We start from the raw sequence: 20,448 nt of genomic DNA, 5'->3' as shown, positions 1-20,448 counted from the left end.
CGCTCCCCTTACTAGGAACCCTGGCCACACCCATTGCCAGCTAGCCAGGGTGACTGACTCCTTAACCCTCCCCAGTGCGGGCCAGGGTGGGGAAGGTGCCCCATCTTTTTATAAAACTTATTTTTATTTGTTTATCTGAGAGGGATAGACAGAGAGAGAAAGAGGGAATGAGCAGGCCAGGGCCTCCAGCCATTGCAAAGGAACTCCAGATGTGTGCGCCCCTTGTGCATCTGGCTAACATGGGTTCTGGGGAATCGAGCCTTGAACCAGGGTCTTTAAGCTTCACAGGCAAGCGTTTAACCGCTAAGAGTTTTTTTTTTTTTTTTAATAGATGGGGCAGGGTGAGGAGTTCAGTGCCAGGTCAGCTAGCAACACCCACCTTCAGGCTCACCGTTTTTTGTTTGCTTGTTTATTTTGTTTGGCTTTTTTTTTTTTTTTTTTTTTTTGGTTTTTCGAGGTAGGGTCTCACTCTGGTCCAGGCTGACCTGGAATTAACTCTGTCATCTCGGGGTGACCTTGAACTCATGGCAATCCTCCTACCTCTGCCTCCCGAGTGCTGGGATTAAAGGCGTGTGCCACCACGCCGGGCCAGGCTCACCTTTGCAGGTTCTCTGGGTGCGGGGCTGTGGGGAGCTCAGGTCAAGGTTCCCCACTGGCTGCAACCCTGCTGAGCCCCCTCCACCAAACTCCCCTCACGGTCTTAGCGGGGTCCAGCCAGGGCAGCCCGCCAGGCCCTCATTTCAGCTGGATGGTTTAAGTCTTTCTGGGTGGTGGACAGGGCAGGCTGCGGGGGAGGGGCAGCGGGCGGAGCGGCCCGGGCTTCAGGGCAGAGCCGGGGCGGGGGCGGGGGCGGGTCTGCCGCGGGGGACGCCCCAGCACTCGGTTTCGATTACCTCGGAACCCTCTGGCCCAGAACTACTCATTTCACTTTCCCAGAAAATGAAACCGAAGGGAGCGGCGGTCACATGACCGGAGGCTGAGCTTTAAAGCGGGCTGGGGTGACTTGCACTTGCCGGTCAGTCCGCGGACCCAGCATGGAGTGTCCCGGGTGTGGACACGTCTCCAGCGAGAAGGCACCCAAGTTCTGCAGTCAGTGTGGACAGAAGCTGCCCCTGGTGACCCCGGCACCCGGTGAGGCCCAGGGGGCGCTGAGGGTGGGGAGGGTACGGGAAGGACCCCCTCTTTGCCGGGCAATGGAAACAGTGGCTAGGAGCAGTCCCGTTGGGCACGGGCCCCAGGTGGCTGTGGCTCTTTGCAAAAAGTACTTTGATTGTTAAGGGGCTCGTCAGGGTCACGGCTAGCGGCGCCTGCCACTTTTGTAAAGTTTCAGTTTCCCTTCCTGCAGGGAAGGTGGCGGCCCTGGGGTGAGAGGCTTTGGCTCCCTGAGGGCTCCCGAAGAGCTCATAGGGCGTCTCAGGAACCCTGTGCTGCCGAGGAGCCTGGGTGGGGCTGTGACTTGATCTTGGGGTGACCACAGTTTGCTCGGATCCTGACCTTGCTCAGGTGATGGGTGGAGTGACGGGGGAGCTGGGGCACCCTGCCAGGAGGGCCTCACCTCAAAGCAGGTGGGGTGTGAGGCCACTTGCTGTCCATTCCCTTGTTTCTTCTTGTTCTGCTGCCCCCCCACCCAGTGCCTGCTGGGACAAGATGGGCGTGTTCTGACCGTAGAGCCCCGCTCCACCTGCTTGCTCCCCCAGGAGCACACCGCTCCGCAGAGGCAGCCCAGTCGCAGCTCTCTGTCACCATGGAACTTTCAGCCACCGGTGAGGGGTCATCTGAGCACCCTGGTAAAAGCTACAGGCTGCTGCTCCCCAGACACCCAATTTTTGTTGTTGTTGTTTGCTTTTTGAGGCAGGGACACACACACACACACACACACACACACACACACACAGTAAATGCAATAAGGTGTGTTTCCAGGTTGACCTGGAATTCACTGTAGTCCCAGGGTGGCCTTGAACTCTCAGTGATCCTCCTACCTCTGCCTTCCAAGTGCTGGGATTAAAGACGTGAACCACCACGCCCGGCCCCAGACACCCGATTTTACGCTTCCCCTGGTTCTGCCCTCTAGGCTAGTAGGGCATTTTGATATGTGGCTTCCACTGATTTATCCTTGGCACACATTCAGTGCCCTGGCATTCTCTTGCTGCCTACATCCATGAGAAGACCATGTATGTTTTCTGAAAATATGCTGTGTCCAGTCAGGCATTGCCCAAATAGGGTCTTTTTGCCCACCACTGGCTGACCTTCAGGGCAAGCAAGCACCTGTATATGGGCTCTATCTTATCTTTGAGGCCCCTGGGCCTTGGAGGGTCATAGTGCCATGGGCACCTCTGGTGGTCAGAGGGGCTGCTCTTGCCATTGAGATTTAGTAGTGGGTTGGCATCCAGACCTAGGAATTTCTCACCCACCAGGGACCCTTGAGTTTAGTATTTGCTAATCTGTGACGTGTCAAGTGAGGTGAGGTGACACTGCCATCAGTCCCCATGCTGCCGATGCCGAGAGCCAGGGCCAGAGGGGCCGGGTGACCTGTCCACAGTCACACAGGATTTGAGTCTTTTAAAAAATATACCATTTATACAAGCTGGGCATGGTGGCACACACCTTTAATCCCAACACTTGGGAGGGAGGCAGCGGTAGGAGGATCACCATGAGTTCGAGGCCAACCTGAGACTCCATAGTGAATTCCAGGTCAGCCTGGGCTAGAGTGAAACCCTACCTGAAAAAACAAAAATAAAATTATTTATTCATTTGTTTGAAAGCAGAGAGATAGAGAGAGAGAGGCAGAGACAGAGAATGGGTGCGCCAGGGCCTCCTGCCACTACTGCAAACAAACTCCAGATGCATGTGCATCCTGCTTTACATGGGCACTGGGAATCAAACCCAAGCCATCAGGCTTTGCCAGCGAGCGCCTTTAACCATTGAGCCATTTCTTCAGCCCTTGAGTCTCTTTTTGTAAATATTTTTATTTATTTATGAGAAGGGGTAGGGAATATTGGCACACAAAGGCTTCTTGCCTTTTTATCTTTCTTTTTACGTGGGTACTGGGGAATCAAACCTAGGCTGGCAGCCACCTCCCTAGCCCAGGAAATGCATCCTGTGGAGCTGCTTCCCAGGGTTGGTGGGGGTGGTGTCTTGGCTTTGCACAGGGCAGGCACTCTGACTGTTACAGGATGAAGCAGACGTGGGCACACAGAGCCCAGGAGGGCTTCCTTCATCTCGGGCTCCTTTGGGAAAATGCCAAACTCACATTTGTCCTTTTGTCCCTTTCATTTTGGGTGAAGGCTTTGATGGGGGCAATTGCCCAAAGAACGGTAGTGGGCGGGGGAGACAGGATATTTCTGGGGGCATTGGTATGTGATATTCTTACAAAATGCCAATAAGCTTTCTCAAACTTGAACCCAGAAGGTGCCCGTCCCTGGCAGGTGGGCAGGAGGGGGTGGGTGGAGCAGGTGGTAAGGGCTGCACAGTAAAGGAGGGTGGGTGTCTGGGGCCGGCCATTTTGGCATGGGACCCACTATTCATAGAACAGAAACTGAAACCAGGGCAAAGTCTTGTCTGACATGCAGGAAGTCTGCGTTCATCCTGAGCATTCCCCCCACCCCCCAAAAAGAAGGAAACAGAAACCAAGGTGTGGAGGGAGATGCCACCATCCTCCTGCATTCCCTGGGTGGCTGGGCAAGGGCTGCCAGGCTCCACTCCAGCGCTGCACCAGTAGGTCTTCGGCGGGCAGCTCCTGGGACGCTCACAGGGCAAGGATCTGTTAGGCCAGCGCAGAGGCCACCAATGGTGGGTCTTGGGGGACCTTGTGGGCAAGAGCATGGAGGGGATCCTTTCGGGCCCCTGGCCCAGGTAGAGGCACGGCTTTGCCAGGGTGAGAGCTTTCAGTTCAGTGATTTGGGGCTGCCTGTGAGCCATAGGATGCAGATACCCTGGGAGATCTTTCGGAAGTGTGAGCTCCCCGCACCATCCGCCCTGAGTTCCCAGGGACCCAACTGAGATTGTGACATGAGGCTCTGGAAGGCTATCTTTTGTGTGTGTATGTGGGGGGGGGGGAATTTCTGGAAAGTGTTTCTTTTTTAAAAAATTTAATTAATTAATTAATTTATTTGAGAGAGGGAGAGGCAGACGCACAGAGGGAGAGAGAAAGAAAGAGAATGGGTGTGTGAGGGCCTCCAGCCACTGCAAGTGAACTCCAGACACATGCGCCACCTTGTGCATCTGGCTTACGTGGGTCCTAGGTCCTTTGGCTTTGCAGGCAAGCACCTTAATCACTAAACCGTCTCTCCAGCCCGGTGTGTTTCTTTTCTTTTTAAAACTTATTTATTTGCATGTGTAGATGCCAGGGTCTCTTGCCACTGCAAATGAATAGCTATCAGGCTTTAGGTCCATGTTTACATGGGTAGCTGGGGAGTTAAATCTGGGCTGACAGGCTTTGCAAGCAAGTGTTGTTAATCACTAAGTCATTATTTTCTATATTTTCCAAGTTTAAAAAAAATTATTTATTTGAGAGCTAGAGAGATGGCTTAGCAGTAAAGGTGCTTGCCTGAGAAGCCTAAGGATGCAGGTTCGATTCTCCAGGTCCCACGTAAACTAAATGCACAAGGTGGTGCATACATCTGGAGTTCGTTTGCAGTGGCTAGAGGCTCTAGGTGCACCCATTCTCTCCCTCTATCTTTAATAAATAAACAATAAATATTTTTTTAAAACCGAGCATAGTGACTCACAGCTTTAAAAATATTTTTATTTATAAATCTTTTTAAATTCAATTTTTATTTATTTATTTGAGAGCAATAGACAGAAAGAGAAATAGGCAGAGAGAGAGAGAGAGAGAGAGAGAGAGAGAGAGGGAGGGAGGGAGGGAGGGAGGGAGAGAATGGGCGTGCCAGGGCCTCCCGCCACTGCAAACAAACTCCAGATGCATGCGCCACCTTGTGCATCTGGCTTATGTGGGTCCTGGAGAATCGAGCCTTGAAACTGGGGTCCTTAGGCTTCATAGGCAAGCACTAAACCACTAAGCCATCTCTCCAGCCCATAAATCTTTTTTAAGGTTTATTTTATCTATTTATTTATTAGAAACAGAGAAAGGGATGGGAGAGAGGGAGAGAGAGAGAGAGAGTGTGTGTGATAATGGGCATGCCAGGGTCTCTAGCCACTGCAAACGAACTCCAGACACATGTGCCATCATGTGCATCTGGCTTATGTGGGACCTAGAGAATCAAACTTGGGTCTTTAGGCTTTGCAGGCAAGTGCCTTAACTGCAAAGCCATCTCTCAACTCCCCCCCCCATTTATTTATTTGAGAGAGAGGCAGATAGCAAGAGAGAGAGAGAGAGAAAGAGAGAGAGGGAGAAAGAGAGAGAATGGGCACACCAGGGCCTTCAGCCACTGTAAACCAACTCCAGATTCATGTACCACCTTGTGTATCTGACTTATGTGGGTCCTGGGAATCGAACCTGAGCCCTTTGGCTTTGTAGGCAAGCACCTTAACCACTAAGCCATCTCTCTAGCCCTTTTCCAAGTTTTCATGAAGGGTATATTATAATAAAAAAGGTGAGGATTGTATGACCCCCACAAGGATTGGGGGCTAGGGAGGGTGTGGGGGAATGTGTGCGGTTGGAGTGGTGAGGGTGGGTTACCTGCTCCTCAGGGAAGGAGAGTCCTGCCTCTGGGTGGGTTAGGGTCTCTGCCCAACCCCTGTGTGGGCAGAGTGAGTTGCTGGCCCGGGAGGGGATGCAGCTGCCACTTGGGTACTGAATGTACCTACCAGGCTTTCTGAGAAGCTCCCATGGGCCAAAGGAGGCCAGCCTGGGTTGATTGTGACCCTGCCTCCATGTGACACACAGGCAGAAAATGGTTCCCATGTGGGCAGGGGAGATGCCAGGAAGTGGGTGTCTGTTTTGTAATCCCTGCTCATCACTGGTCTCCACTGATCTGTTCACCTTGGACAGATATCCCCAACATCCATCTCCAGAACTTTCCTCCCTTCACAATCAAAATCTCCGTCCTGGATAAACACCACATCCCCTTCCCCACCAAGACCCCATCCCATGCCCGCTTCTCCCGTGTCTATGACCTCACCTGCTGCAGGATCTCCTGTCACTGAGTCACACAGCAGCTCCATGGTATCCCGGTTTTAAAGTCTGTTGCTCTTCCCCCTGGAAAAGGAAGCCTGCGCCTTTGCTCCAGCTGAGGGGAGCATGGCTTGAAGGTCATGGTCAGCTGGTGGCCAACATGGGTGATCTGTCGCCTCCTGTGTATGGCAGCAGAGATGACTAACTTAGGTTAAATGCATTTTTGTGCAGCATTCTGACTCACTCTGTTGTCACAGTGATTTGGGGTTCCCTGTGGGGCCCTCGCTGTCCCTCACCATCACTAGGCTGTCTAGGGAGAACTCATCTGAAAGGGTTCCCATGTATTTCTTTTTAAAAATGTTTTATTCATTTATTTGAGAGAGAGAAAGAGAGAGAGAGAATGGGTGCACCAGGGCCTCTAGCCACTGCAAACTCCAGATGCATGTACCACCTTGTGCATCTGGCTTATGTGGGTGCTGGGGAATCGAACCTGGGTCCTTGGGTTTCTCAGGCAAGCGTCTTAACCACTAAGGCATCTCTCCAACCTCCCCCCTCTATGTTTCTTTACCAGTACATGGCTTTGCTGTCAGCTTGCATGGGAACCTCATGTTTCTGGAGTAGGGGCAGGAATTTCCCCTGGTGAAGTTTGTGGCTGAGGAGAGCATGACCTTGGCTGGGAGCACCTGCCCCCTGCCCCAGCCTTTGGGAAAATTGTGGGAAGCAGTGGGCATTGAGGGTCCAACACCACTTCTTCCAGAATCACTGCGGTGCCTGGGCAGGAAGTAGTAACGTACTAGTACCATGGCTGTTAGTTTCCAAACTTAGAAAAACCACGGAGGCAGTTTCTTTGCGGGAGTGGCGGGGTTCAGAGCAAAGAAAGGGGGGCCAGGGCTCTGAACTGCCTCGTGTGAGTGAGGAGGAAGAGGTTTTAAGGTCTTCTGGTGCAGAGGTAGGGCGCGGAGGGGCTGACAGTGCGGCTGGATGTAGGGGTGTCTGCTGGTCCACAGGTTGCATGGGTGAGGTTCAGGTTTCAATGGAGAGCTGGAGGTGTGCATAGCTAAGTTCCTCACCTCTCCCGCCGGGTGGTCTGACAAGTCTTCAGAACTGTGTGCTGTCTCTTTCTCAGGGGACAAGTTGCTGGCACCTGGTGGCTTCAGCCTTCTCCCAGCACAGAGGTTCCTGGGAACATGACAGTTCCTTGGCATTGTATCAGGCCCTACTCTGAGGAAAAACAATTCTTGCCTTTTTTTTTTTTTTTTTTTTTTTATCGGAAGTAGTTTCCATCACCATCTGCCATCTCAGTGGCTCCTTAGAAGGTCTGGTGGCCTCAGGGGACAGTGTTTAAGTGGTAGAAGATCCAGGGGCGGGGAGCTCAGCTGTGCAGCAGTGGTGGGCATGGAGGTCATCTTCCATGCTGGGGTGATGCTACGGCGGCTTTGGAGTCTCCATACTCCTGTAACCCCTCATGCATGCTCCGTGAGAGCCCAATAAATGCACTTATCAATTCACTGAGTCTGTTGCGGTGCCCTGTCTGAAGGGAGCAAGTGCTTTCGGGCATCTCCCCAAGTAGTTTCACACACTTGGGGACCACTGTTTCCACACTCGGACAGGCAAAGGGCGCACGTGTGTTTCGAGTTTCTTCACTCCTTCTGGATGGTTCCTGGGTCCCTGTGAGCATTCACAAGTTACTGCATGGAGTGCCCCATGCTAGTGGAGCGTTGGCTCCTTTTCTCCCACTTGCTGTGATTACAGAACTACGCACGCTTCCAACATCACGCTCTCACACTTGCTCTGGACCAGAGAGCGCGTCTGTGTGCTCACGGCGCACAGGCAGCCATGGGGTAGAGACTCCCAGCCTGACGCAACTGGCCTTTAATCGGTTGAGCCATCTCCCCAGCCCTTAAAAGAAAAATTTTAACATAGATCTTATCCACAGAAGTTAATAAAAAAGAGAGAGTAAGCCGGGCGTGGTAGCGCATGCCTTTAATCCCAGCACTCAGGAGGCAGAGGTAGGAGAATCGCTGTGAGTTCGAGGCCACCCTGAGGCTCCATAGTGAATTCCAGGTTAGCTTGGGCTAGAGTGAGACCCTACCTTGAACCCCCCCCCAAAAAAAAGAGAGTTTCAGGGAAAGAATAAGACATCCCCATCCCCAAGCATAGGTGTGGGCTTCTCAGGGAGAAACACACCTTATTGCAGTTACTGTGTGTGTGTGTGTGTGTGTGTGTGTGTGTGTCGTGCTGGGCATGATGGTTTCATGCCTTTAATCCCAGCACTGGAGAGGTCAAGGTAGGAGGGTAGCCATGAGTTCCACATCATCCTGGGCTAGGTTAAAAGATTTCCTTTTGTAAACAAAGTTGTGAGATGGCTTTACGAGGGTTAGTGTCCAGATTTAGGAATGAGAAGGGAGTACTCAGGACTCATGCAGATCACTTGGCCCCAAGTAAGCACCATTTTTATCTCTGACGTGTATGGTACCTTTGCACCCGCTCAGTCCATTTTGACTTTACCAGAGGCGCCTGTAGTTTCCTGTGTCCGTCAGCAAAAATGACAAGCCAGATCCAGGGGCGAAAAGCATCCTCTCCCTCTGGTGTTTTCCTCCCACATCACTATAATTTTCCCTGTTTTTCTATCCTGCCTCCAATTGGCACAGTTGGAGCAGTGGGAGAAAGCTCAGAAACCCACTTATTACTGACCAGCAGCCGTGCACAGAGAATGGCTGCCCCACGTGTGCTCTGTTCAACCTTCTTTTAGCTATGACTTTTCTGCTGCGTGCACACGAGTGTGTGCGTGCACACGAGTGTGTGTGCACACGAGTGTGTGTGTGTGTGTACAGGGAGGGTTTGTTATCAGTCACCTAAGGGGGATTTCCCTCAGCTGATGGTTTCCAAGCACCTTCTCTGCCCAGGCACTTGGGGGCTCCCAGTGGAAGCAGAGCAGTGTGTCCCTGCCCTCCTCAGCCTGCACAGATTTGGAGACGGGTGGTAAGCGGACATTTTTGGCAGGACGGGGAGGGCTTAGGGCAGAAGTGCCGGAACTGAGGGTGCACCCAGACCAGGGAGGTGGTAGAATGGGAAGCCTGGGAACACTTTACTTTGGTGCAGCATAGGAAGCCCTCACAGCCTGGACCTAGGCCCTCACTCAGGTGCAGCCTGGGGACTCCTCCAGCACTGGGGCAGCCGCAGCCTTGACCTGCGCCTCTGAGGACTGCTTCAGGCAGGCCACAGGGAAGCAGCTCTAGGAAGTTTAGTTACGTGTGTGTGTGTGTGTGTGTGTGTGTGTGTGTGTGTGTGTAGCATGCATACCTGTGCGTGTGCACACACATACCAGGGTCTCTTGCTGAGCCATCTGGCTTTTCATGTGTGCTGGGTAATCTAACCTGGGCCAGCAGGCTTTGCAAGCAAACACTATTCACCACTGAGCCAATTCTCTAGTCCCCTAGAGTTGCTGCATTTATGCTTTGGTGCTGTAAAGTTGCTTCATCTGCAATTAGACTTAGTTATGGGGAAAGTGTGCACTGGCAGACTCCCTTTTCATACCGAGTTCTGTCCTTGAAGAGGAGATTATTTCATGGACACTGCAGGCTTGAAGCTGGAGAAGAATGTGCTGGGAAAGACGCAACATTCATGAAAGGGGTCCTTATAGATGCATAGGTCACGTGGAAGCCAGACTAAGGGGGTTGTTATATATGCATAGGTCAATGGAGGCTGGACTTAGGGGGTCCTTATATATGCATAGGTCACATGGAAGCCAGATTTAGGGGGTCCTTATATATGCATAGGTTACATGGAGGCTGGACTTAGGGGGTCCTTATATATGCAGAGGTCACATGCAGGCCAGGCTTAGGGGATCCTTATATATGCATAGGTCACATGGAGGCTGGACTTAGGGGGTTCTTATATATGCAGAGGTCACTTGGAAGCCAGGTTTAAGGGACAGTTCATGGGCCATTTTAACGACCTCACTTGTGATGTTCTCAGAAAGGGTTGCACGGCCTTTAGCAGGTTTGATGGTCATTCCTAGGTCTCATTCAGCAAAAGATGGAAGTCAGGGAGCCCTTGGCTGCTGCAAGGGAGGGTGATCGGACTGGGGTGCTCTCCGGGGGTAGAGGAGGTGTGCCTGTAGTGGGGTGGGGGAACGGGTTGTGAGAGGTTGCCTGCCAGCTGCCTGGCGCCTTTCCCTCTGATTTCCTGCCTGCCGGAGCCTGCTGGACGAAAGGGTTCGAGCCTGATGGGAAGTGAGGATTAAGGAAAGACAGGAGAAAGACTGAAAGCAAGGACTCCAGTCCAGGGCTGAAGCAAGGACTGAAGCCAGGACTGAAGCAAGGCTTATTTCACACCATTCCTTTTTATATCTTCTTACAGTTTTTCCGTGGACAAAAGTTCCATGAGTCTCACACAAGTTTCTATCAAAAAAAAAAAAAAAAAAAACACCTTCCTGTTATAGAGTTTTTGCACTTCAATCACTTCTCAGTACAAAAGACTTTTAAGGCCAGCCAAAGGGCTTCCCAGACACTGAATATACATAATCTTGCTTACATGTAGGTGCTAATGTCTTGCTGCCAAACTGCTTCCGGATACTGAATAAACATAATCTTGCTTACTTGTAGGCTGCTATAGTTTTGCTAATGACACCTGCCTCTTTCTACAAAACCTGGACCTGTTCCTGATTGACAGGAGGAAAGGCCTGTGGGGCTGGGGCTGGCCTCTCAGAGCATACTCATTGGCAGGGTCTACTTGCTCTTCTGGGGTCTTGTTCTTTTTGCCCTGGTCTGCCTCACCACCTTCATCTGTCCATGTAGATCCTGAGAACAAGCCGGTGGTGGTGGCCGCTCCAGAGGAGGAGCTCGAGCCAGGGGAAGCTCTGAAGGAGGAAGAGGGTCCTCCTTTGTCCCTGGGCTCCAGTGAGTTGCAGGAAAACCCAGAGGAGTCCATTACTGACGGATCCTGGACCACCCAAAAAGTAAGTAAGCTGCCCCGCCTCCCGTCCTCTGCTGCGCCTGGAGTGCTTCCCTGCTGTGGTTTCATTGGTGCTAGGGGTAGGTTGGCTTAGTTCCCCTTGCTGTCTTGTTGCTATAGGTGTGCTCTGTCCAGCTAGGGTAGGAAGTGACAGCAGGCAAGCAGGATTCTGGTGTGGTGTTGTTATGCCCAGTTCTCGGCGCCCCCAGCGACCACAGGAGAACCAAACACATACGCAAGGGCAAGGAGCTTTAATTCGGGCTTAAGCTCAGTCTCTTGACTTCACCAACACAGTGGGTCCGTACAAGAGCCCCGAGTAGCGGGAGGGTAGGCTTTTTATAGGGATTTGAACATAGAAGAAGGGGATGGGCACATGATTGGTTGACTTAAACAGTGTACTCTTCTGGTTGGCTTAGGATTTTGGCGGGCAAAGTTGGCGGGCTGGAGCTAGGGGAATTGAATTTATCTACGACTACAGGAATGTATGGCGTAGTCAGTTTCCAGTTAAGCCCATCCAGTAACTGTTAAGCCCATCCTTACTGGAAAATAAAAACTTAGACCTTGCCGGGAAACAGAAACGTAGGCCTATTGAGGACTCTGAAGCCTGTCATGGCGTCCATCTGGTTCCTGAGTCCTTCAGTGTGTGCTGTCCTAAGGTATACATACAGTGCATGTATGTGGAATGCGAGGTGCCTGCCTGCTTGTGTCTTGCCCCTTGGAGAGCCAGCCCTTCCTTGTTAGGGAGGGTCTCCCTAAGGCGAGACCCTGGAGAATGTTGAAAGTTTGGGCAACGTGTGTACACTTGGGGAAACATGTGAAAGTGATTTGGGTGGCAATTTTCTAGAAAGCAAACAAAAGATTAGTTTATTTGTCACCAGAAGAAGTCTTAGAAGAAAGAACTAATTGCTTCAGAATGCAGTAAACAGATCACGGAAGGCAGGTAGTGTGGGCAAAGTATCGCACAGTTGTGTTTCATGGCAGTATGAGTGGTGGGTAGTCAGCTGGGAGGAACATCCAACCAAACAGCTTATGGGGAAGGGATGTATTTCAACCTACAGATCCAGGGAAAGTTCTATCCGTGGCAGAAGACCCTGGCTCCCTTTCACAGATCCAAGCAGAGAGAGACCACCAGCCAGCACACACCAAAATGCCGGCAAGCATGAGCCCAGAGCTCACACTGCTGTGTCCACCCCCAGTGACTCCTCCAGTTGGAGACTTCAGCAGGAAGCTGGATCTTTATCAAAAAATGCCTGAGGCTATGTGGGGGGGGAATACACAGTCACATTCAAGCCACTACAATATGTAAACCAGGTGTGATGTCGCATGCCTGTTATCCCAGTTCTTGGGATGTAAAGGCAGGAGGATTGGCTAGCCTCGGCTACATGTGAGTTTGCGGACAGCCTGGGCTACATGATGCCAAAAGCTGAGCTGGGCCAGGTGTAGTAGAGCACGTCTTTAATCCCAGCACTTGGGAGGTAGAGGTAGGAGGATCACTGTGAGTTTGAGGCCACACTGAGACTACATAGTGAATTCCAGGTCTACAGTGAAACCCTACTTTGAAAGCCCCCCCCCCAAAGCTAAATATAAATCTGAATGATGACTGGGCTGGTAGTACATTCTCACAGCAGCAAACAGAGGGAGAAGCAGAAGGATCATGAGTTTACGAATTTGAGGTCAGTCTGGGTTCCATAGTAAGACCGTGTCTCAAAAGAAATAAACAAAACAGCCTGTATCTTAGAAATTGAGGAAAGAGGGCTGGAGAGATGGCTCAGAGGGTAAGAGCACTGGCTGTGCAAGCAGGAGACCAGAGTTTCATTCCCAGCTCCCATGTTAAAAAAAAAAAAAAAAAAAAAGCCAGTCATGTCTGCACAGGCCTGTAACCTTAGGTGAGGACAGGAGGTCTGCTGGGCTCCCTGCTGAGCCAGTGTAACTGAAAAATACTGGGTTGCAAGTGGAGTGAAACACTGTGTCTCAGGGAGCTAAAGTGGAAGAGCGGTGCACGGGTAAACCCAGTGTGTTCCTCCGGCCTCTGCATCCGCCCCTGCACACCTGCACACACGTGTGTGTACCATGTAACTGATCAAACGCACTCCTGCACGCACGTGTGTGTGCCATGTAACCGACCCGCACGCACACCTGCATACACGTGTGTACCATATAACCGACCCCACGCACACCTGCACGCACGTGTGTGTACCATATAACCAACCCCCTCCACACACACATCAAAAAAAAAAAAGTAAAGCAAAGGACAATTCTGAGGAAATTTTAATAGCTGAAAACTTAGCAATTTCATTTTATTGTTTAGAAATATTTTTATTTTGGGGCTGAAGGGATGGCTTAGCGGTTAAGGCGTTTGCTTGCAAAGCCAAAGGACCCAGGTTCGATTCCCCAGGACCCACGTTAGGCAGATGCACAAGGGGGCGCAAGCATCTGGAGTTTGTCTGCAGTGGCTGGAAGCCCTGGCACGCCCATTCTGTCACTCTCTTTCTCTCCCTCTCTTTCTCTGTCAAATAAATAAATAAACATTTAAAAAATATTTTTATTTTGATAGGTAGATGATAGATACATAGGTAGATAGATAAGTGATAAATAGCTAGATGATAGAATGTGTGGGTATGCCAGGGCCTCTTTCTGCTACAGAACAACTCCAGGCTCACACACCACTTTGCATCTGGCTTTACTTGAGTACTGGGGTTTGAACCCCAGGCTGGCATCTCTGGGGACTGTCTTGTGGGAGCTTTCATGTGTGTTCCTCATTCTGTCTGTGTGATCCTGCGTCAGTGTGGTGCAGGCGTTCAGGGAATGGATAAGTGCAGTGTGATGCCCCAGCACTGGGAGGTGAGGGAGATGGCCTCAGGAACCAAGATAGTGAGCCACTCAGTGGGCCACCCTGAACAGTGGGGTGTCGTAGTTAATGGTGGGGGCACAGGGGAGGTCACCTCTCCTGGCGCTGGGGTGACCGGCTCCACCGACACTTTCTTTGGTGGCTACTCCGTGCCGGCCATCAGGGTGCTCGTTGCTGATTCTCGCTCCTCTCGGGTAGTGGGTTTGAGCATTCTGCAGTGAGGGGAGAGAAGCGGCCGGTGTGGCCAGCGGGGCGGGTCCCGACAGGCCCTTTGCTGGGCTGCTTGGGGTTAAGTGACAGGAGCCAGCTAGCCCCCTGGCGCTGCCTGTGGAATGGTAAGGTATGGGCTGAGGGTGTGGGTGCCTGGTGACTGGCCCGGCTGCAGCCCTGACTTCTGCAGGCTCTGAAGCCCGGCCTGGCGCCACCGTGGGAGCAGGGTGACCTGTCCCTTCCTGCGCCGGTGCCGCTGCATCTGCAGAAGCTGGAAGCCCCAGGGAGCAGACCCTAAATGGGCCTGCGTGGGATGTGGGAGCCTGTCTTTGAGGGGCTCCTTCTCTCTTGCACACTTGCTCTGAGCACCTGAGGGAACCATTTTTTGGGTTCTTTACACCCTCCTGCCATTGGTCATAGCCCTTGGTGGGTGTTAGGAGCTGACTCAGTGCCTGTGAGGGGCCATCCTGCCTGGGGCTCACTGAGGTGAAGCCGCTTGTGGGTGTGCTGTAGTGGAGCATGGGGTAACTGCCCTGTGTGAGGGGGTGGGGGTCGCACCTCAAGAGGCAGTGACCGTGTAATGGAGCAGCTTTTACTGCGCCGCCGCCGCTCAGTGCACTCACTTCAGTCTCCCGGTCTCCCATTCAGGGTGATGCTCATATAATGATTGGTTGCTTTGAACCTGTTAAGTAGAGTTTATATAACACACACACACACACACACACACACATACACACACACACACAATTTATCTGGGCTGGAGGGATGGCTCAGTAGTTAAGGAACGTAAGTTCGATTCCCATGTAAGTCAGATACACAAGGTCTGGAGTTGGTTTGCTATGGCTGGAGGCCCTGGTGTGGCCATTCTCCCTCTCTATCTGCCTCTCTCACAAATAGATAAACAAATAAAATAGAAAAAGAGTTGTTGTTTTTTTTTTTTTAAAGCAGAATTTGTTACCTTTGAAGTGAAGAGGAGGGAAGCTCAAGGGCGCTGAGCAGCCTGCTACAGATGCTTCTTGTTTTTCTTTTCTTCAGTTCCTCAGGGCTCCCTTATCATCAGCTGCCCCCCACACCCCCCCCCCCCCACACACACACAGTAGCCCACTATTCCAAGCTACGGGCACATTCTGGGCTCTGCAGGGTCGATAGGTGTACACAGGCCCGCAGTGTCTTCTCCGTCTGCGAGGCCCTCACCACAGTCACAGGGGTTTCTGTGGACGTTGCTGACGCAGCTAATGAGCTAGAAGCTGCTTGGTGTCTGCCCTGGGAGGGGAGACAGGAGGATGTCGCCGTGAGGACACAGATGCATCTGAGGTCACACACACCACCTCCCTCCCGGCCCTGCAAGCCAGCAAGCCAGCAAGCCAGCGGCACACTTCAAATGCCACCCCTGGGCCACGCCTGGGTGGTGGACCTGGCTGTGACTCAGGCACCATCTTGCTACTTTTCGGTTGTGTCGTGTGTGCCCTTCTTGCCGCGTCCTGTCACCCAGCTTTTTTTTCTTGAGGAACATCCTCCTTTGACGTCAGCTGACATTTCCTCCACCTAAATTGCCATAGGCAACACAGGACTCTTCTCACAGAGAGGCCTTGGTGGCCAGGCCCATGGGAGCCATTTGAGCCAGGACCAGGCAGGAGGTGTCCAGGCTGAGCCCAAGATCCCGCAGACAGGCCACAGATGTCCCTAGAACACCACTGCTGGGCTCGTTGTGTGTTTCTGGGAGTGCAAACCTTGACCTGTCATTCCTTTGGATGTCTGTCTTTCTCTAACCAACCATAGACGTGTAGCTAGCTTATAGGCTTAACTGAAGCCCTTCTATTGAAAAGAAACGAAGGGTAGCTTCCTACGGCCAAGAATGGTGCTTGTAAAATTCCCTGTTACTTTCTACATTAGTCTTTCATCGACGTGAGAAAACACCACATGCACAACTTAAAGGGAGGAAGGGTTGGTTTTGGCTCATAGTTAAAAGGACAGTGCAGTAGGGAGTGGTGGCGCATGCCTTTAATCTCAGCACTCGGGAGGCAGAGGTAGGAGGATCGCCACCCTGAGACTACGTAGAGAACTCCAGGTCAGCCTGGGCTAGAGTGAGACCCTACCTCGAAAAACCAAAAAAAAAAAAAAAAAAAAAAAAAGGGTGCAGCCCCTGATCCTGACCTCTGTTGTTTCTGGGCTCGTGGGAAGACTGAACATCGTGGTGGGAGCAGGTGGCAGAGAATGTACACTTCATGGCAGATGGGAAGCTGACAGAGAGAGAGAGAGAGTCAGAGAGGAGCTTGGGACAAGAAACAGTCTCTAAGGACATACTCTTAGTGACCTACTTCCTCCAGCTAGGCTCTATCTCCCAAGGTTCCCAGAATCTTCTAGACCAGCTCCACTAGCTGGTGACCAAGTGGCCAGGACACGTGCTTTTTCTGCAGGATATTTCATCTGCAAACCCTAACAGTGTTACCCGCTGGGTGATGGCTTTTTTCTCGGGTCAGGTGGTCTCATGGGTGAGGGGTGGAAGCACAGCCAGCCTGTCTGGGCACCTGCAGGTCTCCCATCCACAGATTGAAGTCTGCCTGCCTTCCTGGTTCTTCAGAGTGTCCTGTTCCTGACGTGGCATGTGCGCCAGCTGTTCTTGCCTTCTGGAAGGCAGGCTGGAGCCTCCCTCTCTGGGGTAGACAGTGGGCAATTGCTCCTACCATATGTTGCCTGCCGCCATCTAATGACAAAAGGTGGAGGCGGTGCTTGTAAGATGTCTGAGGGCCAGGGATGGACCACAGTGGGGTCCTCCTGTCCTGTGCCTTGGCCTTCTGTGGCTTTTGTCTTCAGAAGCCTGACACGTGTGTCATCCAGGTGGCTGCAACATGGATTTACCTAAATGTTCTTACTTGAATGGGATGAGAACAACCCCATGTGAGGTCTGATTGTTTCAATCAACAGGAATATTTTGGGTGCAGATAACTGAATAACCAACTTGAACTGGTTAAAGAAATGATACTTTAAATCACACATATCCTCAGTCCAGATGTAATGGCGTCTTCTTAGAGCTGTGTTCTGAAGTTGGTGCTTGGTGATCAGAAGCAGGTGCTGCCAAAGCAGTGTCCCTGGTGGCCTCATCACGTTCCCAACGTTTAAGCGTATTCTTTTTGTTTTCCTTCTTTGACTTCCTCTTCCACCATTTCCACCCGGTGCAGCCCTGAAGCCCACTGTTGGCTCTTCCTAAATGGTGTTACGGGCTGGTGAGCTGGCCATGCTGCCCCATATACCAAGCTTTGGGCTTTAGCTGTTCTGAAGCATCTGGATCTGAACAAAGAGCCTCTGTCCTCACTGAACTCAGCACGCACTGCCAGTCTTCCGAGGTCCCCTTCCCTGACTCCCCATGACACCTTGTAAAACAGATCCAAGGAACCTCTTTGGCACATCTACAGATAAAGCATTTTGATTCTGTTTTATTGTCTTCAGCCTTCTAAGTAGGTAGACTTAGGGGCTTCATTGTAGAACTCACTGGTGGTTGTGACAACCATTCATGTGTGTGTGTGTGTTATGTTATTATGTTATATTAATCACATGGCAGTTGGAAACCCTCTTATTCCTTTTAACACTATCCCATCAAATGTGACTGCATCTCTGCCATTTGTCATGCAATAGGACACTCGGCCTGTATTAAAAGAGCCAAGAGTAAATGCCTTTTTTGTTAAAGATGTCTGTAGAGTTGGCAGCTAATGCTGAGATTTGTCAAATAGCCCTTTCCAAATACTTGTGAAATATCAAAAAAAATAATAAATTGATCTACCTAATTTTTATTGATTTAGAAAAAAAAAAAAAGAAATGTATTGCTCACAGCACTGATAAGCCCGGGCTGCAGGTGAGCCTTGATCCTGGCATTGACGATGTCCTGAGTCCATGTTCCTCTGTCTGCCACTGCCTTCCTGGCCTCTTTGCCTCCCAACAGCTGTGTCTAGCTACTTGTGTCACATAATGGCTTCCACAACTACCCACCTGCCACTGCACTGTTCAGGGGACAAGAGGGTGCCTCCTCTGGTGGCCTCTTTTTCCTTTAAATCATTAGCTATGATTAGGTCATGAGCCTGGCTTTGGCTAGGCCCTGTCCTCACAATAGGAGTCCATGGTGGATTCAAGCCCATGGACCATCCAGGAGCCCAAGCAGAGCCGAGCTGATCCTGCGTGGACCATGGGGCAGAGAGGAAGGAGCTGTGGGACCGCTCCCAGCGTGTGGAGGGAGTAAGGGACTGGCCGCCCTTTCTCTGCATCCCCCACGACCTGCTGGGACTGATACCTGGTCACAGCAGAGCCATGGCTCTATGCACGTGCACGTGCTGGACAGGTCACTACAATCCATACCTGCTTTGTCCCATCTGGTTATCCTTGTGATGACCCTGTGACCTAGGGTTACCTGTTTCCATTTAGTACGCGGGGAAGCAGGCACACGATGGCTTTGTAGGGCAGCTAGAGTTGCCTGGCTAGTGTGTCATGAGCTACATGGGAACTCTGGCTCTCCAAACCTGGCTGCGGCACCGCAGTGCCCCCCACTCAGACTTGAGGCAGTGGGCAAGGCGGGGATGGCCTGGTATCTTCTCCAGGGCCTGCCCGGCGCATGGAGGCTGCACCGGTACCTGCAGGAAGGTCCTTGAAGTGCAGCCTGCTCCCTCCATGAGCAGCCACTGGTGCTCTGTTCTCAGTGTCTCCTCCGGTGCTGGCTGTGCCTAGGGGCTGGCACTTGTCCTAGGGACACCACTAGGTGGCAGTGACCCTACTCCCAGACACTTCCCTTCAGAGCTAAGACTCACCCCACAATGCTGTCACTTGGACACATCCAGGGAAGGATCTTAGATAGATGGCTCCAGTTGGCGGCCCAGCCCGCGGCTCTGTCAGGAGCCTGGTCCAGAGCAATGCTCTGGTGCTGGTATTGATGCAGGGATTTGGGGTTGAGGAGGAGGTCCTCCAAATTTATGAACCTTATGAAGTTTGGGTTCTGTCCTACCTTTAACAAAGAACTGATAAAGACAGATTCAGAAAGGATGCCAGGGGTGGTGGCACACGCCTTTAATCCCACCACTCGGGAGGTGGAGGTAGGAGGATGTCTGTGAGTTCAAGGCCACCCTGAGACTACATAGTGAATTCCAGGTCAGCCTGGGCTAGAGTGAGACCCTACCTCAAAAAAAGGATAAATTATGAATTATTAAGCTAAGTTAGGGAGAGATCACACATTGTGGGGTTTATTTAAGGGAGATTGGGATCTAGGAAGGAAGGCTGGAGCAGAATCATAAGCAGGTGGGAAGTAGGAAACACGCTCATGTGGAAAGCAGTGCATAGTTTATAAGGTTCCTTTTAAGAAAAATTGAAGTATTTTTTCGGGCTGGAGAGATGGCTTAGCAGTTAAGGTGCTTACCTGCAAAGGTCTCCCGGACCTATGTAAGCCAGATGCACAAGGCGGCACATGCATCTGGAGTTCATTTGCAGTGGCTGGAAGCCCTGGCGCGCCCATTCTCTCTCTCTCTCTCTCTCACTCTGCCTCTTTCCCTCTCTCAAATTAACAAATAAAAATAAAATATAAAAAAAGAAAAACTGAAGTTTTCAGGGAAACACTGGTGTAGAGCCTCAAGCATGAGGAGTTCATAAAGCTCATTTAAGAGACAATTGCAGCTTTCAAGGAGAGAGTGGCGTGGAGCCACAAGCATGTGGAAGACAGAATCTAGGAGCACGTGGAGACCTGGAAGGAACACCCACGGCATCTGCCCTGTGCTTTCCTGCGGAGGGAAGTTAAGATGCAAACAGTGAGGCTCAAGGAAGAAGAAGAGGGAAAATATCAAAGCAGAGACCAAGAAATTCAGAGGAGAAATGAGAGGGAAGTTAGCAGGGCAAGCGGTGAGGGTCAAGGAAGGATAAATAAACAAGAATAAATAAACAAGAAGCCGGGCGGGGTGAGGGGGGAAGCCAGACTCGTGTGTTTCCCTGGGGCCTGAGGGAGGAGAAGCTGGTGGAGTTGAAGAGCACTGGGCAGAGCTAGGAAAAGCAGAGTGGAGCTAGCCACAGGAAGAAGACAGTCTGTATAAGCAAGGGGAAGACCGGACTGGTTTGTAGGTTTGGAGGGCGGGTCCCAGAGCCAGCCCACTTGGGCCAACCTACCTGGGCCGGCCCTCCTGAAACAGCTCATTTGGGCCTTCTCTTAGGTGGTTCACTAGACTGTGGGCAGCAGGGCTGCTGTATGCAGGTCAGTCTCCATCAGACAGGAGTTCCATTTCTGCCAAGAGCCCCTTTCTTGTATCAGGATGAGGTATCATATGAGGTGGCATCTCTGGTTCTCTCTGGGTCTTAATCTCTAACTGAAACTGCCTAAACTGAGCTAGGTTTCTCT

At 51.5% G+C, this 20,448-nt stretch overlaps 1 protein-coding gene across 1 annotated transcript in view; it reads left to right on the top strand.

Annotated features, from left to right (window-relative positions):
* The first annotated feature begins 1,023 nt into the window (after positions 1–1,023).
* Rnf213 (ring finger protein 213) overlaps positions 1,024–20,448 on the top strand; it is a 118,527-nt gene continuing 99,102 nt past the window's right edge. Inside the window, exons 1-2 of the mRNA XM_045159438.1 lie at positions 1,024–1,131; positions 10,873–11,033. Coding sequence (XP_045015373.1) covers positions 1,035–1,131; positions 10,873–11,033 — 258 coding nt within the window. The 5' untranslated portion in view covers positions 1,024–1,034. The remainder of the gene's footprint in view (positions 1,132–10,872; positions 11,034–20,448) is intronic.

Source organism: Jaculus jaculus, chromosome 9, assembly GCF_020740685.1.
Source record: "Jaculus jaculus isolate mJacJac1 chromosome 9, mJacJac1.mat.Y.cur, whole genome shotgun sequence".
NCBI classification, from domain to species: Eukaryota; Metazoa; Chordata; class Mammalia; order Rodentia; family Dipodidae; genus Jaculus; species Jaculus jaculus.
Note: the sequence above shows the minus strand (reverse complement) of the source record. Positions and strands in the feature narration are given on the sequence as shown.